This window comes from Drosophila grimshawi, unplaced genomic scaffold (assembly GCF_018153295.1).
Source record: "Drosophila grimshawi isolate 15287-2541.00 unplaced genomic scaffold, ASM1815329v1 contig_1367, whole genome shotgun sequence".
Classification (NCBI taxonomy): domain Eukaryota; kingdom Metazoa; phylum Arthropoda; class Insecta; order Diptera; family Drosophilidae; genus Drosophila; species Drosophila grimshawi.
The window spans coordinates 41026-62709 of record NW_025062889.1 but is presented as its reverse complement, the minus strand read 5'-3'; the positions used below and the strand labels follow the sequence as shown (position 1 = coordinate 62709).

The window sequence follows — 21684 nt, the reverse complement described above, 5'->3', positions numbered from 1 at the left end:
TATCAGCCAAACTTTATTTAAAAATTATTGAATTAAATTATACGTTGGATATTCCACAATTTAGAACTAACTTCTATGGATATTCTATAAATTAGTAGATGAATATTATAGAAATTAGAACTGTCTACTAAATCACTCTCTTTAGAAATGTTTGATGCTGAAAGCTTTTTAAGCATTTCTTGTAACAGATGAAATAATTTGTATTTAAAATGAATTAGTATAAATTAATTAGTGGATATTCTTGAAAATATAACTGTCTGCAGTCACCAAACCAGTCTGGCAATAAAAAAAAACTCAATTTTCTATGCTTTTTTCTAGTCCATTGATTTTGAAAATATTTTTATATTGAGTTCTGTTCAAAAAGAATTGCTATTCATTTAAGATACATAATGATAAATTAATACTTTTATAGTCTATTTCTAAGCACTTGTAAAATATCGTACACAAAGTCTCCTTGCTAAACTAAAGTTTTTTTTTATTAAAAGTTCTTAAACACAATCAATAAAGTGTCAACAGCGAAATCAAATCGAAAGTTGTAATTGATTTGAACGACACTCAAAAGTTTGCCATCTACTTTGCTGCATCGATAAGCTAGTAAATTCCGAATTCGCCGTCAATATTCGCCGCATAAGCGAAAGGAGTTTCGCTTGAGTAACGGGTGCCTTGTGGGGGAGGGGGAGGCGGGAATCGCCGCCACATGGCACCTGTTGTTATGATTGAAGCACGCGATGTGAATTAACTTAAGCAGACATACATATACACATACGAGTATATATAACCATATATATCTACATATCTGTATTTATATCTATGTGGAGCACTGTTACATTTTTGCGTGCATTGTGCGTTATCTGTGCAAAATGTGGCAACTATTTTATTAGGCAAGTGTTGTGAAATGTTAGTCTAAGCTTACTAATACATACACATAGGTACACACACACACTCACGCGAAATATTAGTTTAAGCTTACTAATACATACACATAGTCTATGTAGGCTGAGCACTTTACACATACACACATACACACATATACACACGCGCGCTTTGGTTGCCTTCTCCTTGGCTTTGGACTAAAGCGGGTCAAAATAGCAACAATTTTCCGAATACACACACACACACTCAAATGTTTCGCCGTGTGTTTGTAAATGTGTGTGTGTGTGTGTCAGTCAAGTCAACAACCAGGCAAGGCAAGCCAGGCAAAACACTTGAATGACCAACGACTTGCCATGCAACACATAGAAGGAAACAACAGCAAGAACAACAACGTCTATTAATGTGCTATGGGAAAATCCTTGGTTAGTGTCGTGATAGCAATTTTCCATTCACTTGCAAAATGTTGCTTTAAGAATTTAAAAAAAACACTTGCGCATTTTGCAATTTCGCCTTTTTTTGCAGTTTTGTTAGGATTTTATTGTTTATTATATATTTATATTTTGTATTATTTTTTTTTTTTTATTATATGTTAGGCACCACTAATTTATTGACCAACTTGAGGTTATTTTGGTCATTTGACTCACATTTGGTTTTTTGTTGGTTCTTGTTTTTAACTACACTAAAATGTAGAATGGTTGTTTCAAATATGGTAGTAGGCCATGTGTGTGTGAGTGTGGCTGTGTGTGTGTGTGCATGTGTGTATGTGTGTATGTGTACATACACTTGCTTAAATCGAATTAAGAGCCAGAGCACAACGCGCCTTTTGCATCGATCCATCCGATGCACTCGCCGTTCGTTGAAAAACTAAACCGCTGAAAGAAATTGCCTTCTTATAGAAACGTTGTCGTTGCTGCTTTGGTTGCTGTTGTTGCTGCTGTTGCCGTCTTCGTCGTCCTGGCTTTGGCTTTGGCTTTGGGCTCTTGATGTCCAGCTACACTCAGAGAAAAAAATTGCTCTAAATTTTAGTAAGTCGCCTTACATTTGGCACCAAATTTAGGGTTCCAGGGTTTATTTTTCTATGTACTTACAGAAAAATGCGTATATTAGCATTTGTATTACTTATGGTTTATTAATAAGCATTTGAGAAAATATTTGTAAGTAAAAAAAAAAAAAGTTGCTATATTTTTGGGATTGTCGATTTTATGGAAAACTTTTCTAGTTCTTAGATTTTTCTCTCCTAATATTTAGAAATTGTTTCTAAAAACTTGAAAAACACTAGTTTTTGTAATGGAATTTTTTTCTGAGTGTTGGCAGCCGAAGGAGCAGCAGCAGCAGAAGCAGCAGCAGCAGTCGTCGTCGTCGTCGGCTGAAAGGTATACGTGGGTCAGTAAACCTACTTCCGGTTGACATAAATACGCCTTGGACATGAAAACTTGCCACTGGCTGGCGGCAACTTTTTGTTGTTGTTGTTGTTCTTTGACTGACATTCTATGGCTGTAGTTTTCAAATTTATGTTTTTTATTTGTATTTCAATTCAAAACTTTTTAGAGAAATATCTTTGAGTAATCAGTCCAAAAACATTTTTTGTGGTCATGCAAAATATGCTCAAATATCATTTATTTTTCTTTTTCTTTGGGCTAGGTTTCCTTTCATTGGGCTCTGACCTTAATTGGCAAGGTATGGCAAGAAATTTGATTTTTGGGCAAGCTTTCAATTTAATCTCTATTATTTTGCAACTGCACCTTCACTGCAACTACGGCTGGGTGAGGCAACAAGCTGTTCCACAGAGCCTAATTTGCCGAGTGAATAAATGTTTTCACGCGATGCCCGGCAATAAATTAATATCAATTGTTGATGATGACCAAGCCCATGTGGAAAAAACACTGTGAAATTTCGAATTACCGACAATTGTGTGGAAAATGTGCTACTTTCTGCTTTTCTTGGAGACCCACTCAAAGGGAATTCCCGTTTCGTTTTTGGAATAACTCTCTTTTAATTTGTTTGCAATTTAAGTTAACCTCTTTTCGCTCAAAGCAAATGCTTAACTCACATTTAATTTACTAGTTACCAAAAATACTCGCCTATTTTTTCGTGGGCCATTGAATTTCCCAAACTGCTTACGCCTAATATCCTTGACCCCAATATTTCCTTTGTTTTCTTTATTTTTTGCTTACGCATTGGGAGCCTTGCCAAATGTGCGTAAGATTTTCGCCACTTAAGCAATGGTTTCTTATATTGATTTGGCACATCATAAAAAAACTCACAACTGGCATAATTTAACGATAATTTATATAGCTGAAAGTTTAACTAGCGCAACATAATTAACACACATCTATTTCGGGGCTCCTGGAAAGGAATTCCTAACTTCTCCAAAATGCAAATTTCTTGTGTGTAATATAAACAGTAGTTTTGGTGAAAAGTTGCGTTTCCAAATTTATATGTAGTATTCAAATAGAACTCAAACCTTCATCAAAAATGGTTTAGTTTTCTAAATCGGTTGTTTTGAAAAAGTTTTGGACTATTTGAATTTCTATCTCAAAGTTGTCAGTTAAATTTTAAAGAGGTGAATTTTAAAATTTAGTAAGGACATTTTAAATGACATGCAGCAGGGACATAAACCTTTATTAGGGTTTAAGCCGCTCACTGAAGCGCTCAACAATAAGCTTTTAGCACTGGCTCATGTCTTCGCTATGAAGCGGGCACGACAAAATACAAAAACAATATAACTAATACCAATTTCATAAACCAGAAATGGCAACATTTTTGTTGTATCGATAACATTGCTATCGTCAATCGTCAGTCAGCTGTTTGTTGATACAAACACAACATTTTGTATGGATGTAAATAATAGTAATATTTAAATTTTTGTACACAACTTGAAGAAAATATGTTGAAAATGTAAGTAGTTTTATATCCATGGAAATCATCAATAACTCATGCAATTATCCCGCCTATCAGTTGTCGCCTCGACGAATGCAGCAGACAAATTCGAACTTCCCAATGGCTGCGACGCAAAATGAGTAAAAATTCCAATGCAGAAACCCAAATCGATGGCTATCGATGGCAAAAGCCATGCGGGGAAGACACCGGCATCCAAATCTACAATCACACTGTGCGTGGCAAGGTGCCGCTGGTGCTGCGCAATCCACACGTGGTCACCTGGTACACCTGCGGCCCAACGGTCTATGACAAGACGCACGTGGGTCATGCGAGCACTTACGTCAAAGTGGATATCATCCAACGCATATTGCGTGATTACTTTAAATATAATCTAGTCACGGCTATGAATATAACCGATGTCGATGACAAGATCATCAAGCGAAGCCGTGAAACGGGTCGCAATTGGTTGGAACTGGCTCAGGCCTTTGCGGCGGAGTTCAAACTGGACATGCACCGCCTGAATGTGAAGCCACCCAATTTGCGTGCTCATGTGTCTGCCAATATAGCCACCATCCAGCTTTTCATCGAGCAACTGCTGGCCACACAGCAGGCCTATGTCAGTCAGGACAACTCGGTTTACTTTGATGTCGCCAGCTGTGCGAGTTATGGCAAATTGGAGAAGCTGCTCCAACTCCAAGAATCCAATCCGCAATCCAGCGGGAAACGTACTGCAGCTGATTTTGCGCTCTGGAAGGCCAAAAAGGAGGGAGAGGCAGCGCAGCAAGACGAGCCCAGCTGGGAGGCATCTTGGGGCGGTGTTGGACGTCCCGGTTGGCACATCGAGTGCAGCGCCATTGCGGGCAAGTTCTTTGGCCGGCAGCTGGACATCCATGCGGGTGGCCTCGATCTGCGTTTTCCTCACCATGAGAATGAGGAGGCGCAATGTTGTGCCCATTATGAAACGGATCAATGGGTTAATTATTGGTTGCACACGGGCCAGCTGCATTTGGTTGGTGATGAGCACAAGATGTCCAAATCACGTGGCAATACCATCTCTGTCGAGGAGATGCTGACGAAATATACAGCGGATGAGTTTCGCATGGCTTGTCTGCTGTCCAATTATCGCAATGCGATGCCTTATGGAGATTCCTTGATGATTACGGCACGTCAAACGTTGCGTAAATTCAAGAACTTCCATGCCGATCTCAGCGCCTATATGCAATTCCAGAAGCCGCTCAAGCTGCTGGATGAGGGTGCTCTGCAAGCGCAGCTGAAGCATACAATGCTCGAGTTTGACAATAGTTTGAGGGATGATTTTGACACGGCACGCGCTTTAGCCGTGCTCATGGATCAGATGAGCAGCATCAGTCGTTGCATCAATGAACAGCAGTCGGATGCGGAACAGGAGCCGGCTTATTGCCTGGATCTGCTGCTGGCAGCGGGTAATTTCATTGGTAATGCCATGCAAAACTTTGGCATCACTCCATTCGACCAACAGCAGCAGGAGCAACTGAATCCCACAACGGATATCAATGCTTTGATTGGTGATCTGCTCGCCGTGCGTCGTCAGCTGCGCGAGAAGGCAATCGGTGAATCTGTCATTCAGAATCGGCAAATGTTGGCTGTCTGTGATCAATTGAGGGATCTGCTACAGCGACATGGGTTCCAGGTTCGCGATCACAAGCACGGCAGCTCCTGGACTCTGGTCGAGCAGAAGAGCGCTTCAAGCAGCGCTTAGATTTCATTTTTAATCATCAAATTATTGTTGTTACATAAATAAATGAAGAGATCTGTTGTGGGATACATTAAATCTTCGATACGATTTATTTCTCATTGATATTTTATATATTTAAATGAGGGTGCCTTACGTGTGGTCAAATTTGAATTTAATCATTCAATTATTGTTGTTTTATAATCTAATTTTACAGATATTGTTTGGCATTACATAAATAATTTAATAGATCTTGTGTCTATTTTGATACTATATTAAAATAAAAGCACCTCAGACAGCGCTTAATATTTAAGCATTAATCGTACAATTATTGTTGCTACATAAATAAATCAATAGAGCTTATGGGCGTAAATAAATCCCATATCTAATCGATGTATTACTCATAGATATTAATGGTTAAATAGCTGTGGTTGACTTAATGGTAAATGGCTGCGTTTCCGCCTTGTACAGATGCTTGGTAATTAGATAATCTCGCACCAGTTTGAAGAAAGCGACCATGCTGGTGAAGGCCACAAAGCTGACGGAGAGGACAAAATGCCACTCAATGCTGGCGGCGCTCAGCGAGGCAATCTCCACAAGCAACACGACTGCCTGCAAAGTGGCTAATGTGGAATAGATGACCGTCGGATTGTGGAACAGTTTCTGTAAAAACAAATGAATGATGAATAGATCCGACTCCGAATCATCTTTGCGAGCTTACATAGAAACGCAGATGACTGGCATTGCCAGGAGTTGCGACAGTGACCAGTCCATGGCTGCGATAGAGTGCTCCATTGTGCTTCACCACCGTCGCATGGCCATAGACAGTGTATTTCGACCAGGTTTGTGCGTTGGCCGCAACTATCAGCTGTGAGGGCGCCGCCTGCGGATCACGATCCATGCGCTGCCAGCTGCCGAGATGCAGGGTGGCCCGATGCAGTGTATCACTGTATTTGGCCGGATAGAGAAAGACGGCCGACAAACTAAATGCCCCGAGGCACACAATGATGCAATGCTGTGCGGCACGCATCACATTATATTGAATGCTCAGCGCCAGAAGGCAAGGAATCAACACCAGATACGCATTCAGCATGCAGGTGAATATTAACTGTTTGAATCGCTTGTTAAAATCATGGCGAAGCGTTTCAATCTCATCGCGTATCTGGGCGGCATTTGTGGTGCAGCTGTGCACGGGCATATCATTGATATAGACGCCGGGCACTTCGAATCTGGTGCGCAAAAATGGCTCCAACTGAAAGCCAAAGATGATCAGATAAACCACAACTCTAAAAAGGGAAAAGGGAAATTAAATATTGTAAAAATATATATAATACTGAGTATTATTTACGGGTAGCTCAGATAGAAGAGTAGCATGTAGGTGTGCTGTTGATATAATCGAAAGGCGCAATAGCACAGGGCCAGTTGGACAATGCCGCCAAAGCCATACTTGATGCCCAATCGCATTAGACGGCGATTTGTGTTGCGCCACTTGGCCAGCAGCATGCAGTAGATAAAGCGACGCGTATTCAATATAATTATCAAATAACGTAAATACGGATCAATCAATTCAATGTTCTGTAACCAAAAACAAACGTTAATTAATAAATTAATATAAATTTGCCAAGCTTACCACCATGTGCCTTGTCTGGAATTGCGGCAGCCACCAGTTGGTGCGATATATATTGATGAATTGCACAATTGCCGCACCCATTGTAAAGGCGCACATTATCAATTCACTCAGCCATTCGGATGTGGTAGCATGCTCTGGAAAGGGAATATGTTTGGGCATTGTTGGTGGTGCGCCCATTTTGGCAGACATGCTGCGCTGAAAACAGTCCTGTGCATCGCTCGAACTGCTGCCATCACTGCGCTCATCATAGCCCATTTTGTTGTGGATTGTGTACCAAGTATTAAAAATTACATTTAAACAAAACAAGGCCGGAATTGCTTGGCCGAAAAGATATGCATTGAATATCTGTCGGCAACGATGTCTGGCAACACTACAGAAACAGCTGAAAAACAATACTCTGAAGTACCGATACCAAAAAAGTGCACTTAGTACCTGTCGTCAGCGATGTCTGGCAACACTTCACATACAGCTGATTTAGATTTTATAACAAATTTGTTTGGATCGGAAAAAAAGTTGTAAGTAACTAAAAGGGAAACAAAATGATGCGCTACGAGGGAAATGAGAAACTGGCGGACGTCACGTCCTGTGCCGGTGTGCGTGCCGATCTAAAAATGTGTCTGCTGGAGAGCGAATGCTGTCGCCTGGACAAGAAAACTCCGCGCCAGTGCCTGCAGGACAACAGTGTGCCGCCTGAGTGTCAAGTGTTGCGAAATACGTTCTACGAGTGCAAGCGTTCGCTGGTAAGTGCCAGACTGGGCTGTTACACAAAAACAAGCCTGCTCATGAATATATTTTCCAGTTGGATAATCGACAACGTTTTCGGGGACACAAAGGATATTGAGCTGATTTTAATTGTTACTTAAACGCTAAGATTTGAATACAACACGAAATGTAAATGTAAATGCGCATTCATTTAATTGCGTCTTCGTCGCACACGGGAAATGCGCCAAGCATTGGGCTCCTCGTATTTATTATAGAGCGGCTCCAAACGCTGATTCTTCTTGAATTTGCTCAGCTTTGTGGGATCGGAGAAGCGGAAAAATGATGGTGCAAACTCCACCAGCCACTTGGGATCGATGGTGGTCACCTCACGCATATATTCCTTAGTCGTCTGCACCAACTCATGATAGATGACCCATTCGGGCTGCCGATTAAACAACGCACTCGACGGATGAATGTAAACCACCTGTGAATCGACCAGAGTGCGATATCCCTCCTGTGGATCCTTTTTGGCCGCATTGCGAAAGAATCCCGAACAGATGGCCTTTTGGATGCGCACCGAATTCTTGCCAGCAGAGACCACATCCAACTTGTGGCGATCCATAATACCGAGCAGCTGTTTACGCACATCCTGCGAACGTTTTAGTGTGCGGATTTGGACAAAGTTCTCATAGCACCAGGCATTGGAAAACTTGTTGTTCTTCCAACTGTTGTAGACGGCCAGCAGCGTCAAATGGTCACCTGGTAATTATACGAGAGGATTTAGATTTGGGATTCCTAAGGGAAGATTACAGATTTCCACTTCAGATTCCTAAGAGGGGATTCCGGATTTCCACTTAGGATTCCTAAGGGGGAATTTCTTATGAAAGGGATTTCTTTTCGACTCACCTTCAGCCTGATTAAACTTGGCCTTCTTTTGATCGGCCAGCGCCTGTTTATCCTTGGGTCTGTAGAACACATTCTGCACACTGAGCATGGAGACGATGGTGAGGATCTCATCGGAGCACTGCAACGCCACAGACATGATCAACATCTTGGAAAGATTCGGTTCGAGGGGAAACTCAGCCATGCGTCGGCCAAGACGCGTCAACAGACCCTCATCATCTAGAGCGGACAGCGAGTGCAGCTGCTCCAGAGCCATGACCAACGATTCCACGGGCGGCGCATCCATGAAATCAAAGTGCAGCAAATCATTGATGCCCATCGTCTTGAGTTGGAGCACTGTTGTCGCCAGATTGGTGCGTTGAATCTCAGGCACCGGTGTGGGCAACATTTCATCGCGATAGGCACGCTCTGTGTAGAGGCGATAGGTCTTGCCTGGTCCAGTGCGTCCGGCACGGCCGGCACGCTGCTTGGCCGCCGCCTGTGAGATGGGTGTGACCACCAGCGAATCCATGCCCGTTTTGGAATTGTATACCTTCTGCTTGACAAAACCCGGATCCACCACATAGAAGATGCCATCGATGGTCAGCGAAGTCTCCGCAATATTTGTAGCTATGACCACTTTACGGCTACCCGCTGGCGCCGGATCAAAGATGCGTGTCTGCATCTCCGATGGCAGCGCCGAGTAAACGGGCAATATAATCAACTCTGGCACATCCGGCCCGAGACTCTTCATGCGCTCGTAGAGTATCTCGCAGGCGGTATCGATTTCCTCCTGACCCGTAAGGAACAATAAAATGTCTCCGGGTGGCTCTCGCAAATGTATCTGCATCACCGTAATCAGTGAGGCATCCAAATAATCCGTTTCCGGCTCTTTGGTGTACAACACCTCGACCGGAAATGTACGTCCGGGTATCGTGAAAATTGGTGCCTCAAAGAAATACTGCGAAAACTTTACCGCATCCAATGTGGCCGAGGTGACAATCAGCTTCAATTCCGGTCGATTTTGTACGGCTGTTTTGAGCAGCCCAAACAAGACATCCGTGTGAATGGTGCGCTCGTGGGCCTCATCCAACATGATGACCGAGTAACACTTCAGCTCTGCCTCCATTAGACACTCGCGCAACAACATGCCATCTGTCATGTATTTGATGACCGTCTCCGGACTGGTGCAATCCTCGAAACGTATCGTATAGCCCACTTCCTGACCCAGGCGACAGCCGTATTCCTCGGCAACGCGTTTCGCCACAGACATGGCGGCCACACGACGTGGCTGGGTGCATCCAATCTTACCCCTCGCCGTAAAACCACATTCACCCAGATATTGGGTAATCTGTGTGGTTTTGCCGGAACCCGTTTCTCCGATGACAATGAGGATTTGATTATCCGTTACGGCTTTGATTAGATCATCTCTCAGCTTGTAGATGGGCAGGGATTGACGCTGCTCCACCAGAGTGAGATCTGTCTTCTTGCCAAAGGAGGATTTCTTGCCGCCAATGACGTGTTTCTTCCACTCTGGCACTTCTTGCGGTGCCGAGCCCATGCCTCGCATATTGGCCGCCAGATGACGCGCACTGTCCTCCTCCGGCAACGGATCGATCCAGTTCTTGTTGAGATTACTGGGTAACGCTTCCATTTCCTGCTCCCGTTGCAGCATCTTCTGTTCACGGCGCTCCTTGGACAACGCCGATTGCATCATGGCCGCCTGAGCCAGCGAACCATCTGGATTCTTGACAATTCGCACCGGAGAGAGATCGTGCAGGGCACGTCCATGACCGGATAGAAATGGTGGCTCCTCCTCCACAATTTCAATCTCAATGTCCGCCTCATCATCCTCATCCTTGGGCAGCAGACCCGTCTCCTCATCGAAATCGGGCATTTCACTTCTGTCCAGCACGCCGGAGCTAATCATCTGTTTGATCTCCCAGCGCTCGGGGCTGGAGATGCGAGTGACACGCTTTCGCGACTCGTGTTCATCCCCATCGATGTTGTTCCCTTGCAGATTGAGGATGGACGAGGTGCTGCTACTAAATGGTCCATCTGGATTGCGATCCCGCAACGCCAACTCATCCTCCTCGGGTGCATGTGACAAGGGATTCAGATCACGGCCCGTCTCCTGATCCACTTCCTTCATGGAGAGCGAAACCTTTTGCCCAGCCAGCGACATGACCTTCACCTTGACTGTCTGATTCCTGGCAACAACTTCGGTGACATCCGTCACTCTGCCCTCGGCACGCAACTGTGAGATGTGCACCAATCCCTCCCAGCGTTTGCGCACACCAAACAGCTGCACAAAGCAACCAAAGGGCACTATGTTCGCCACCTTGCCGGAGTAGATCTTGCCCGCCTCGGGATCATCACTGAGCACAGCTGCAGGCGGCGGCATTTTCTCCAGTTGCTGTCGACTGGGGGATCGGGAGCGGGAACGAGAGCTTCGTCTTCGGCTGCTGCGCTGCTCGTGCCTATCATGACGTTCGCGTGAGTGGGAGCGACGCCGGCGACGTTCACGTTCCCGATCATGATCACGATCACGCTCCTCTCTAGATCTGCTGCGCCGGCGACGACGGTCTCTATCTCTATCGTGCTCTCGCTCCCGCTCACGATTCCTATGCCTCTCGCGACTGCGACTGCGCTCCTTGCGCTTGCTTCGTTCTCTCGAACTAGAACTGGAACTCGCCGGGTGCCGCTTGCTCTCTTTTTCTTTATCTTTTTCCTTTTCCAACAATCGCTCGCTGCGCTCACCTGGAGCTAGCGCCTCCAGTTCCAACATGGCTGCATCTACATCACTCATTTCGTTTATTTTCTGTCCAGTCTTCTCCTCTTCTTCCTGTTCGCCCTTCGCTTTGCTGCTGTATTTGTTGTCATTGGGCAACGCCAGGCCCGGAAACATTTTTATCAACTGCGTTTTCTTGTCGCCGCCGCCTATCAGGCTCCCTTCATCATTATCTGTTTTTGCATTGCTTGGTCGCATTAAATTGATAATGCGCTGCAAGTTTTGCACCAATGAATCGGGAAATTCGGCACCATTTTCCAGCAGGGCTGTGCGAAACGATTCGTAGCTGCGATGTTTGTGCTCCAAGTCGATGATGAATTCGGCAAGATCTTTGTCATTGATGCCCAAATGATTGTCTAGCTCGGTGCAGATTTTGGAGACCAGCGATAGGTACTCCAGTTGTTGCAGCTCTTCCATTTGGTCAAGATAAATTTAACAAACGTTTCGTGCACAAAAAATTAAATAAAACTCGCATGCCAACAAATAGTGTTGGTACGCGTGCAAAAACCAATGCGATAAATTGTAGCTTGCATCAAAACAGCTGTTATTTGATAGTGCTGCAAAGCGCAATTGGTGCATAAGGTGGCAACACTTTCATTACTCTTGACATATTTTGAGCAAGCTATGCTCGCTTTTTAATGTTTTGTATATTGTTTATAAGCTGTTTCAAACGTACGATTTGAGTTCACGTATCACGTTGTTTGCCACACGCTAAGGAAATGTCTTCGTTTTTCGAGTGCTTTAATAATTTCGTGCAAAGCGGTGGACATATAGGACAGAATGTCGTCAAAGAAGATAGTGAACAGCATCAGACAAATAATACTAATTTGCTGCCGGCAACGCCTACGCCAAGCGACAGCGTAAGTAAAGGCCATTTTCGCGAATCTTTTGAAATTTCATTCGATTGCGAATCTTATGCATGTTCTCCAAATAATTGGTGGGAAATTGCTTATTTTGGGAAACTGATTCCAATGCTTGGCGTTGCCAGACCTGCGTTCAGTTACATAGACAGTGTTGTAGATCGGTCTGGCATCGCTAGAGCACACGCCATGTTTTAATTGCAAAGACGCAGGCAGTGATTTTTGTTAAGCTCAACACGAAATACATTAAAATCATAATAAATTTGTGCAAAGAAAAAAATAAAATAAAATTCAAATTTGGCGTGTTGTCTGATAAAGAGACAAGTGTGTGGATATTGGAAAACACCGCCAAGCGAGCGCTGCAACGCAGCCCAAATAAGAAGAAGACAAATCAGCGAGTAACCCAAAAACTATATAAAAAAACCCAACAGTAAAAATAAAATTAAACACAAAAATTAGCAATGCTGCCAGCGAAACAAACGAAAAGCAATAAAAACGAAATTGTTGTGCTGGAGCAAAAACCAAAGATGCAATCGTCCACGACACCAAGTGCCTCGATTATTACATATAGTCCAAGCAAATTTATTGCCAGGGCTGCACCAACAACATACACAAAACTGCGCACACACACAAACACAAACATAACCAGGGCAGCAACAACAACTGCATCTGCAGCTAAAATACCCGCTAATACCTCGTATTATGTGGTTAAAGCTGGTCAGCTTGGGAGCGCCGCTTCCATTTTGAGCTCCCCGCCCAAATTAACTGCAGCAGTGACGCCAGCAGTAACGTCAGCAGCAGCAGCAGCGACTGCAACTATTCCATCAGAGAGCGTAATATAAAGTCCAATTAGCAATTTCTTGCGCACCAAAATCACACCACATCCTCACCATCCGCACTCCTGCTCCCTCCTGTCTCGTTTTATGTATTTCAATTTCTTTCTTTTTTTTCAGTCCAGTACAATTTCGGTGCCCAGCGAAGCATCAATGGAGCACACTTATATGCGCGATGCAGCACGTCCGGACAACAACAACAGCAACACAAACTGCTCGAACACGATAAACAATGGACTGGCACCAGCACGCACCATTCTAGTGCGTCATGCCCCCCAGTGTCCCACCTGTCACACGTATCCGGCGCACGAGGATTTATCCGAATCTCAGCAGTCGCAGGCTCATATACCGCCCTACGACGAGATTGCCGCCAAGGAGATGATGAATGAATGCGCACGCATTGCGAAATATGTGCGCAACAATAATTCAGATGAGCAGGATTGGCAGGAGCGCATCAATCGGTTTGTGTTCACTGAAAAAATAATTGCCCTGTAAATGATCAAGATTTGGCTTTTGAAGGGCATTTTCCATAAATCAACATAAACTAATTTTACTCTCCTATTTTTTTAGTTTTGGTTGGACATACATGCAGGAGACGCTGTTCGATAAAATTGCTGCCATTTTGGATCAGGATCAATTGGCACGGCTGGCGAACGATAAGCGTCAGCACGAGGCAGTGCATCGTCGCGTGTCCGTGGACAAGTCGAGTTCCCGGATGCGTCGCATCTTGGCAAGCATTGCGTGGGAGCCACGCACCACACAGTGGCTGCATGCCCTGCTCATGGAGCACCTGCCGCCCTCGTATATGGCCTCCTATTTGGACATTATGCAGACGCTGAAAAACAAACTCCCAACACTTGTGGACAAAATGCTCTTTGGTCGACCGCTGAATAACAGTCAGGAGTTGCTGGCGCCCGTCATGAAAAAGCGCTGGCAACCTGATATTTTGGCCAAGTCACGTCATTTGGCCCACAATGCCATTATTGTGGCCGTGCCCAATATGCCGACAAGTGGACCGGTGCCGGAACGCATGCAGAATTGGTATCAGGCATTGGCCACCATATCCCAAGTCGTCCAAATCACGCTGCCCAACACAAGTAAGTAGCTGACAAACTGGACAAACGATAAAATTGGGTTTCCAGTTGTGTATATCTATGTCTATATATCTATATCTTTATTCATGTATTATTTAATTGAGTATTCTCACTGGTTATAGATGATCGCATTGGGCGCCAAAATCTGGATCAAGTGGCCGAGACGATTGTGTCGCTGATACGCGTTCGCATCCACGAGTTGCGCACCGAGAATCCCAATCGTGGTATCATATTGATTGGTTTCAATGCCGGCGCTGCGATGGCATTGCAGGTGGCCATGTCGGAGAGTATTGCTTGTGTCATTTGCCTGGGTTTCGCCTTCAATACGTTGCGTGGACCGCGTGGCACACCAGACGATCGTCTGCTGGATATTAAGACACCCATTTTATTTATCATTGGCCAAAACTCCGCGCGCAGCAGCCAAGAGGAAATGGAGGGTTTACGCGAGCGAATGCAATCCGAATCCTCGCTGCTTGTCGTGGGCAGTGCCGACGATGCGTTGCGTGTGCCAAAGAGCAAGCGACGCATCGAAGGCGTCACCCAGGCCATGGTCGACTCCATGGTGGTGGTGGGTATCAATCTTAATCTCATCTATGATTTGTTAGTCATATTTAAGTTCTATTTTTGCAGGATGAAATCTATGAGTTTCTCAGCAAGACACTGAGCAATCCGCCAGGTCCTCGCATGCCCACACCACTGCTGGGCAGCAATTCCTATCAGCGTCAGAGCAACAAGCATCATCAACAGCAGCACGTCCTCGCCGATGGCAATGTGAACAAGGCACCATTGGGGCAAGGACGCAAGCGCAAAGCTGAAGCTGCTGGACAGGATGAGGGCGGCGGCATCGCTGGAGGAGGACTTCTGCCAGCCAAAACTAAATTTGTGCCGCACAGTAAGTTCAAGAAATTGACTAACTTTGAAATGTTGCTAGCCGAAATTATATATTTCATATATTATATATCCAACATCATTAAAAAAATAATTCATACTAATCTCATCAATTATTATTTTTACACATCCCATTTCTGTTGTATTGCAAATCAAAATCAAAAATCCACAATCCCATTTTGCACCAATCAAACAATCAATCAATTAAACGAAATCAAACCAAAAACAGAAGAGCGTATTCCCAAATATCCCAAACCAAAGCGGCCTCGTCTCATTGATCCTTTTGCGGTCAAGCGAAAGGGTAAATCCAAAGCCAGAAAAATGTGCAAGATCGCTTGGTGTTGCTTATTGAATATGCCAGGGACCGTAATGGTTAAAATCTCTTGTGAAAAACAAATAATTATAAATGCAGCGATTAATTTGGCAATAGTACATTGTTTAGTATTTCCCATATAAGTTAAAGTTATAGACATCGCTTATTTATTTGTAATGCACATTTGAAAAATGTTACTATTGATTGTTCGCAACCAAAAAATGTATTTTATAACTCGTTAATTATTGTATATTGTACCTCTTACGGTTCCTGTGCTCCATAAATATGCTGATCATGTTTCCACTCCGATTTCATCGACTAACAGTTTGCATCTCCACAGTTGGTCGCCCGCGAACGCGTCCGCTGCCAGCTGGTGTGGCGCTCGCAGCCAAAACAACTGGATTGAGCAATGAGGAGATGAACATGTCCATTGAATCCATACTGGAGGAATACGATGATAGCCAAACGTTGAACACTGTTGCACCACCCGCTGCTGCTACTCTTGCTGGTGGCAAGGGAGCGCCGCCCGTGCCCGCAACGACTGTTGTCAAGCCAAGTCAGCCGACAACAGTTTCACTGGCGTCGGGCACCAAGATCAAGATGATACCACCCAGTCAATTTGTGCAGCTGAAGAGTCTGCCCAACTCACAGACCAAGCTCGTCAACTACACCATCAGCAAGGCGGGCAACGGTGCAACTATGGCAACAGCTGCTGCCTCAGGTGGCACGACGACTGCGAGCATTGGTAGCATTGTGAAGACACTGCCCACATCCACAACCCACAGTGGCCATCAGGTGTTCACACTCAAAACGCCAACCGGGCAAACGACACAGTTCCAAACTGCTGGCGGTGCAGTTTCAACTCCTGTGGCAGCTGCCCAACAAAAGTATACCGTGATCAAGAATGCCAACGGTTTGACCATGCTGCAAGTGACCAAAAATGTGCCCACAACTAGCAGCAGTGTGGATTACTCGAACATCATTGATATGCCCATTGTATTTGCGGACAACGAGGGCAATATTTCCGAGCAGCAGCAACAACAGCAACAGGAGCAACTTAAAACGGGTAAGTTATAAATATTAATATATTAATTGCCATATAAATATATATAATTTGTCTTGCAGTTACCAGCTCCGCGGCGCCATTAATCATTACTCAGAAGATCATCAAGGATCCCGTCAAGACAAGCAGCAGCGGCGCGAGTATTGTGACTAACAGCAAAGGAATTGTGATCAATAAGAATATACAGCAATTATTAAGCAACAGTGGCAACAAAGTTGTGTATTTAAATCGCAATGCCATGAAAACCGTGACAACAGCAACAGGAGCAGGAGGAGGAGGAGTTGCAACGACAGGACGACTGTCAGGTAGCGTGCCCATACGCATTGTGAGCAGCAGTGCCACCTCAAAGCCAACTACAGTTGCAACAATGACAACAACGACGCCAGCAACAACGAGCAACAGCAGCCAAGTGCTGCTCGAGGCAAGCCATCTGCGTTCGCTCAATTTGCGCACCTTGAAGACACCCGTACTCAATACCACGGGCAGAGGAGGATTACGTGTGGGCAACAAGACAATTTCACAATTTCAAATCATCAATAATACGGCGGCGGGTGGTGCTGCTAGTGGCCCAGCAACAACCACCAGCAAATTATTCTTCAACTCAGGCATGGGCCTGAAACCCTTCTCAATGGTGGCGAATCGTTCGTCATTGGTCTCCTCCAGCAGCAGCACCACCATACCAGCCATGGCTCCAGGGGGTGCAGCAGTGCGTCGTGTTTTAAATATTGGCGCCGTTACAAAGCCAGGAGCAGCAGCAGCCAACACAACAACGATGACAGTCTCCAAGGATTCGAAGATCATGAAGGCGACGACGACGACGCCGGCAGGACTGAGCAAGAGCAAGGAGCCGGAGTAGTCGTCTACTTCAACCCCACTCCACAATCCTCATCTTTCATCTCCTCCCTCCTCTTGTGTTAAACTTACTCAAGTCATCTCTGCAGACATTCAAATGTAGTAGTTGGTCACTGAAATCCTCAAGTTATGCCATAAGTTATACTTAAGATTATTATCTGAGTTGTGTAAATATATATAAAATATATGTTGATCTATAAATACATTTCGTTTTACATGTTTGATGAAATTCTGCGCCATATTGTGCAGATATACAGTTGCGAACAAAATAATAGCACCACCAAGTCAAAAATTGTTTTTTTTATTCGTAGGTAAACTTATCGTATTGGTGCTATTATTTTGGGCCCAACTGTTTATATACATAGTCAATTATATAGCAATCGGAGCAAATTCCTGAGCTGTGCTGAAGTTTACGGTTACTTGGCTCCGCTCTCAGCTGCCATTGGCTGCTTTGCTCTATCGTCGTCAGCGTCGCCGTCGACGTCAGCACAGGAAGCGTTGGCTGATGGCGTGAGAAATCAGCAGCGTTTTGTTCAGCGAATTCCAGGTAAGCAGCAACAACAACAAAAACATTTTTTTTAATTGACAGTTTTTTGAATGCGAATGCGTGAATCGGAATTTAACTGACGACAAAATATACGAAACGAAACGAAGGCCAGAAGCCTTACGTTACGTAAGCAGCGTTTCACACGCTGCACTGGGTCAGTGCTCTTCAAACTGTAGAAGACTGCAGCTAGAAGAGTTTTTGTTGTTGCATTTTATGCTGAGCATTGCTGCTTTTGGTTGTTGTTGGTGTTCTTGTAAGTTATGAGTTGTCTGGGGTATATTGGTTGAGGCATTGGGTATTACACAATTATGCTTGATTTTTGAGTGATAAATCAAACCTCATTTCTTCCTCAATAATTGATTAATATTGATTTTTTAATAAGCATTCAACAACATAGATCGATAGGCAAAATTTTACATTCTGTTTTGGAGCACATCGATTTTATTTTAATGAGATAAATAATAGATCGATCTGCAAAATTATATGTTGTATATTGTTTTAAATTGAAATTAATCTAGGGTATTTGGCGGCGAGCACACCTTCATTTACCCATTTCGAGTGTTGCATGCGGCGCGTCTACAATTTCATTTGTGGTGCATTAAAGCCACAACAACAAGTGCAGCTACAACAATAGCTAATGTCATGGTTGATGTTGCTGTTGTTGTTGTTGTTGTTGTCGAGAAGCACTTTTTGGCCTAATCAGCAAAATTTATTAAGGAGCGAAGGCAAAAACATAAAAAATATAGCAAACTTTAACAAGCCGTTAATGAAATACCCTTTTACAGATAGAAGATAAATTTGTTTATTAATTCAAAATAAGAAAAGAAAATCAAAGTTATAAGTTGGATATAAATAAATTCATATTCACAGATTTTAAGCAGAAGCTCAGAAGCTCAGCCATTATATCTAGTATATATTGAAGAAGAATTTGAAATTGAAGCTGCTATCTCTGTATATAATATGTATATGTCTGGTAGATTCTTGAAGAATGTATCTATTTTTAGATTATTGCATTTGACAACTTCTTGAAGGAAATTTCTATCAATTTTATATATTAGATAGTTTGTTGATGGATATATCTTTTTATTTTATATCTTCTTGAGGGAACTATCCATCTATTAGATATCTTCTTCAATTAGATACATATTGGATATATTAGATATTCTAGAAGAGATAGCTATCGATTATATCTAGTAGACAGCTTCTTCAAGTATATATTTCTCCTATATCCTTTACATACCTTCTTGATGGATATATCTATTCTAGAAGGAGATGTCTATCTATGAGCTATCTTCATTAAAACACCTCACATTCAAATAATAATAAACATTTGGAAGGGTATTATGATCCGGCAACTAAAGACAGACAGCATTTTGTTGAGTCTTTGCCATGTGCTCTCATATAAACATATTTATATATAACTGAACATAAGTACAAACATATATGTGGATATATGTCTGTGATATATTTTATTACACTTGTGTACAGTACCACAATGTGAAGTTATATCTGATATGTATATATATTTCTATACATGTGTATATATATTGTTCAGTTGACATCGACGTCGAGCTGTCTTTGGAAAAGAAATCGCTTCATTAATTCTGAGAGGCGTTTTTAGTAACGCGAAGAAGTTGATCGTGTGTGGAGGTTTCAAGTCAAGGATTTGAGGATAACGCAAAACAAAAGTGTTGATTTAGTTAAAAGTGTTCCTCAACTGATAATAACAATATATACATATAAAACTACTAATCGAAAAAAGACTTCAACAGACTTACGCAATTCGTGAATGAAAACAGTTTCCCAGGCCCCAAATCGAATTTGATTTTTAAATGTCTGTTTTTTCTTGAACTACTGCACTTTTTTTCTTCATAATATTTAGTTTTGATTTTGGTTTTTGGTTTTTGGTTGATTACTTCTTGTTTTGCCACCTGTGGTTTGAGGCGTTTAATTTACGCCAATTTGTTGGCACAGTGGGTTCCCCATTGGGTTCAGTGTTCGGCTTGCCCCGCTTGCCCCACACTTGCCACACTTGCCACACTGCCACAGACTTGCCCCACCCTGCCGCACTTCAATTGCAGCCTCAACTCAAATTTCAACTTGAGACATGTTCGCTATTTTCAAATTAATTCCAAACATAATTTCTGGTTGTTTGATGCAGTTCTCAAAGCATTTGGCAGGCGGGCAACTGATATATGTCTTTAGTCTTTGATTGGCTTCAAGTCTCAATTTTAGTTCGGCTCCAGAGTGATTTGTTAATGGACTCATTTAATCAACTCTTTTGACACACTTGTAAACGGGAAGTGATTATATTGGATAATAATAAGCTTGCTTCTATTGTTTTTATATTGTGTGTTTAAATACAACAGGAGTAATCAAAAAATGAAAAATAATTGGGTATTCCAACTCACAAGTTAGTTAAGCCAAATTAAGCTTAAATTATTTGTCCAGAAATGTTCAAAATATGCACATTCTTTGAGTATTACAAAAGACGGAGCAGAAAACTCAAGCTTTAATTGTTTAAAGTTCAATTAAAGTTTAACTTAAAGTTAATTTAAGATATCAACTTGGCAAAATTCATACATGCATTGTCTTAGACTTCCAAGTACGAGTATAACTCTTTTACATCTAAAGAAGATTTTGAGCTTAGCAGAAATGATAAAAGATGATGATGACCCAAGGAGAACTCCTTAAAAGTATATTAGGAAAAACAAGCTTAGCTTAATTCAAACTACAGAAAGAAAAAGACAGAAAAACTGAGTTTTATATATAATTATTTATATGTATTTAAGACTTTAAACTTGTAAAAAACTTAGGAATTTATTCACATAAAGTTGATTTAAAGTAAAAGTTGCGCTCTCATTTTAAACGCTCTTTTGGCTTGCTAGCGAAAGTGAATTTGCTGATAAGAATGCCAGGACCAAAACAGACTCATTTGTAACTTCCTTCTCCTCCCCCAGCATTCGCCCACACCACCCCATCCCACTTCGCACTTGCCTCCACCCACTCCCAGTGCATCCACCCACTCAGAAATACTCAATCATTGCTGCATTATCAGATGGTCGCCTGGCTGCGAAAGCTGTTCTATTTGCGTTTGCAAAATATTGAGTGTGCCACACACACACACACACACACACACACACACACTATAGTAGGAAAAGTAGATAGTGTAAGGGGGTAAGTTGGGGGAAAATACGCGAAATTGCATCTTTTGTGGGGCATAAAAAATGTAAGTGGCATTTGGGTTTGCCTTGCCCCGCTTTGGTTTTTCACTCTGCCCTCTGTATTTTCACATCATTTGCATTTTATTAAGCAGCGCTCTTAGAGGGGTGAGTGGCAAGGGGGTGGCGAGGGGGGTGTTAAATGCTTGCCACATTTGTAAAACAAACTATCAGCGTTTTTTCACTGCGACTATGCAAAATCAAATGCTGTTTGCGGCAAATGCACCACACTTCCCCATACCATCCTCCCCTTCCCCTCCCCTCCCCTGCCCTGCAACCCACCCTAACCACTGCCCTATATTTTACTTATTGGTATTTGTGGCAAGGATTTGCTAAAGCTGCTGCTTAGTGCTTCTGAGTCCTGCTCGGAAACGTTTTTGAATCGCTTTCAATGGCTCGCTTTAGTTTTTTGAATATTTTCTTTTGGCTGGCTGCAAACAAAATCGAAAACAAAATCGGGAAAATGTAATGAAAAAGCGTTCCGGGAATTGGCCACTACCTCGCAGTCACGTGATGCCACAAGGCGGGCACGCCGTGCAACATC

General features: G+C 43.1%; 5 protein-coding genes across 9 annotated transcripts; 3 read left to right on the top strand and 2 right to left on the bottom strand.

Annotated features, from left to right (window-relative positions):
- Positions 1-3669: 3669 nt before the first annotated feature.
- Positions 3670-5563, top strand: LOC6568774 (probable cysteine--tRNA ligase, mitochondrial). The gene is made up of 2 exons (XM_001995329.3): positions 3670-3771; positions 3832-5563. The coding sequence occupies exons 1-2, from the start codon at positions 3761-3763 to the stop codon at positions 5489-5491; spliced, it is 1671 nt and encodes a 556-aa protein (XP_001995365.2). The 5' UTR covers positions 3670-3760; the 3' UTR covers positions 5492-5563.
- On the bottom strand, positions 5562-7488 carry LOC6568838 (transmembrane protein 39A-B). Its single transcript, XM_001995330.2, has 4 exons — positions 7095-7488; positions 6813-7039; positions 6186-6750; positions 5562-6127 (listed from the first exon to the last, which is right to left on the bottom strand). The coding sequence occupies exons 1-4, from the start codon at positions 7347-7349 to the stop codon at positions 5882-5884; spliced, it is 1293 nt and encodes a 430-aa protein (XP_001995366.1). The 5' UTR covers positions 7350-7488; the 3' UTR covers positions 5562-5881.
- A 93-nt stretch (positions 7489-7581) lies between these two features.
- Positions 7582-7996, top strand: LOC6568839 (cytochrome c oxidase assembly factor 5). The gene is made up of 2 exons (XM_001995331.3): positions 7582-7834; positions 7894-7996. Exons 1-2 carry the CDS (start codon positions 7634-7636, stop codon positions 7933-7935), a joined length of 243 nt encoding a protein of 80 aa, XP_001995367.1. The 5' UTR covers positions 7582-7633; the 3' UTR covers positions 7936-7996.
- Positions 7911-11986, bottom strand: LOC6568840 (ATP-dependent RNA helicase DHX8). Its single transcript, XM_001995332.2, has 2 exons — positions 8703-11986; positions 7911-8555 (listed from the first exon to the last, which is right to left on the bottom strand). Exons 1-2 carry the CDS (start codon positions 11884-11886, stop codon positions 8008-8010), a joined length of 3732 nt encoding a protein of 1243 aa, XP_001995368.1. The 5' UTR covers positions 11887-11986; the 3' UTR covers positions 7911-8007.
- Positions 11987-12059: 73 nt separating this feature from the next.
- On the top strand, positions 12060-17575 carry LOC6568841 (KAT8 regulatory NSL complex subunit 3). Of its 5 annotated transcripts, none has more exons than XM_032741059.2 (8): positions 12164-12329; positions 13283-13623; positions 13733-14259; positions 14379-14824; positions 14887-15148; positions 15374-15445; positions 15798-16523; positions 16583-17575. In XM_032741059.2, exons 1-8 carry the CDS (start codon positions 12189-12191, stop codon positions 17374-17376), a joined length of 3309 nt encoding a protein of 1102 aa, XP_032596950.1. In that variant the 5' UTR covers positions 12164-12188; the 3' UTR covers positions 17377-17575. The 5 variants fall into 5 exon arrangements, with proteins under 5 accessions (XP_032596951.1, XP_032596950.1, XP_032596947.1 ...); XM_032741056.2 differs by lacking the exon at positions 12164-12329 and adding an exon at positions 12610-13162; XM_032741060.1 differs by lacking the exon at positions 15374-15445 and having other exon boundaries at positions 12060-12329.
- Positions 17576-21684: the final 4109 nt, after the last annotated feature.

Coding starts and splice junctions, on each gene's coding strand:
- LOC6568838 (XM_001995330.2), bottom strand. CDS start 7,349: ATGGGCTATGATGAGCGCAGTGATGGCAGCAGTTCGAGCGATGCACAG. Junction 6,751..6,812: donor CTCTTCTATCTGAGCTACCC/GTAAATAATACT, acceptor TTCCCTTTTTAG/AGTTGTGGTTTATCTGATCA. Junction 6,128..6,185: donor CCAGTCATCTGCGTTTCTAT/GTAAGCTCGCAA, acceptor TTGTTTTTACAG/AAACTGTTCCACAATCCGAC.
- LOC6568839 (XM_001995331.3), top strand. CDS start 7,634: ATGATGCGCTACGAGGGAAATGAGAAACTGGCGGACGTCACGTCCTGT. Junction 7,835..7,893: donor ACGAGTGCAAGCGTTCGCTG/GTAAGTGCCAGA, acceptor TATATTTTCCAG/TTGGATAATCGACAACGTTT.
- LOC6568840 (XM_001995332.2), bottom strand. CDS start 11,886: ATGGAAGAGCTGCAACAACTGGAGTACCTATCGCTGGTCTCCAAAATC. Junction 8,556..8,702: donor CAAGTTTAATCAGGCTGAAG/GTGAGTCGAAAA, acceptor TATAATTACCAG/GTGACCATTTGACGCTGCTG.
- LOC6568841 (XM_032741056.2), top strand. CDS start 12,791: ATGCTGCCAGCGAAACAAACGAAAAGCAATAAAAACGAAATTGTTGTG. Junction 14,260..14,378: donor AATCACGCTGCCCAACACAA/GTAAGTAGCTGA, acceptor CACTGGTTATAG/ATGATCGCATTGGGCGCCAA. Junction 15,446..15,797: donor TTTTGCGGTCAAGCGAAAGG/GTAAATCCAAAG, acceptor GCATCTCCACAG/TTGGTCGCCCGCGAACGCGT.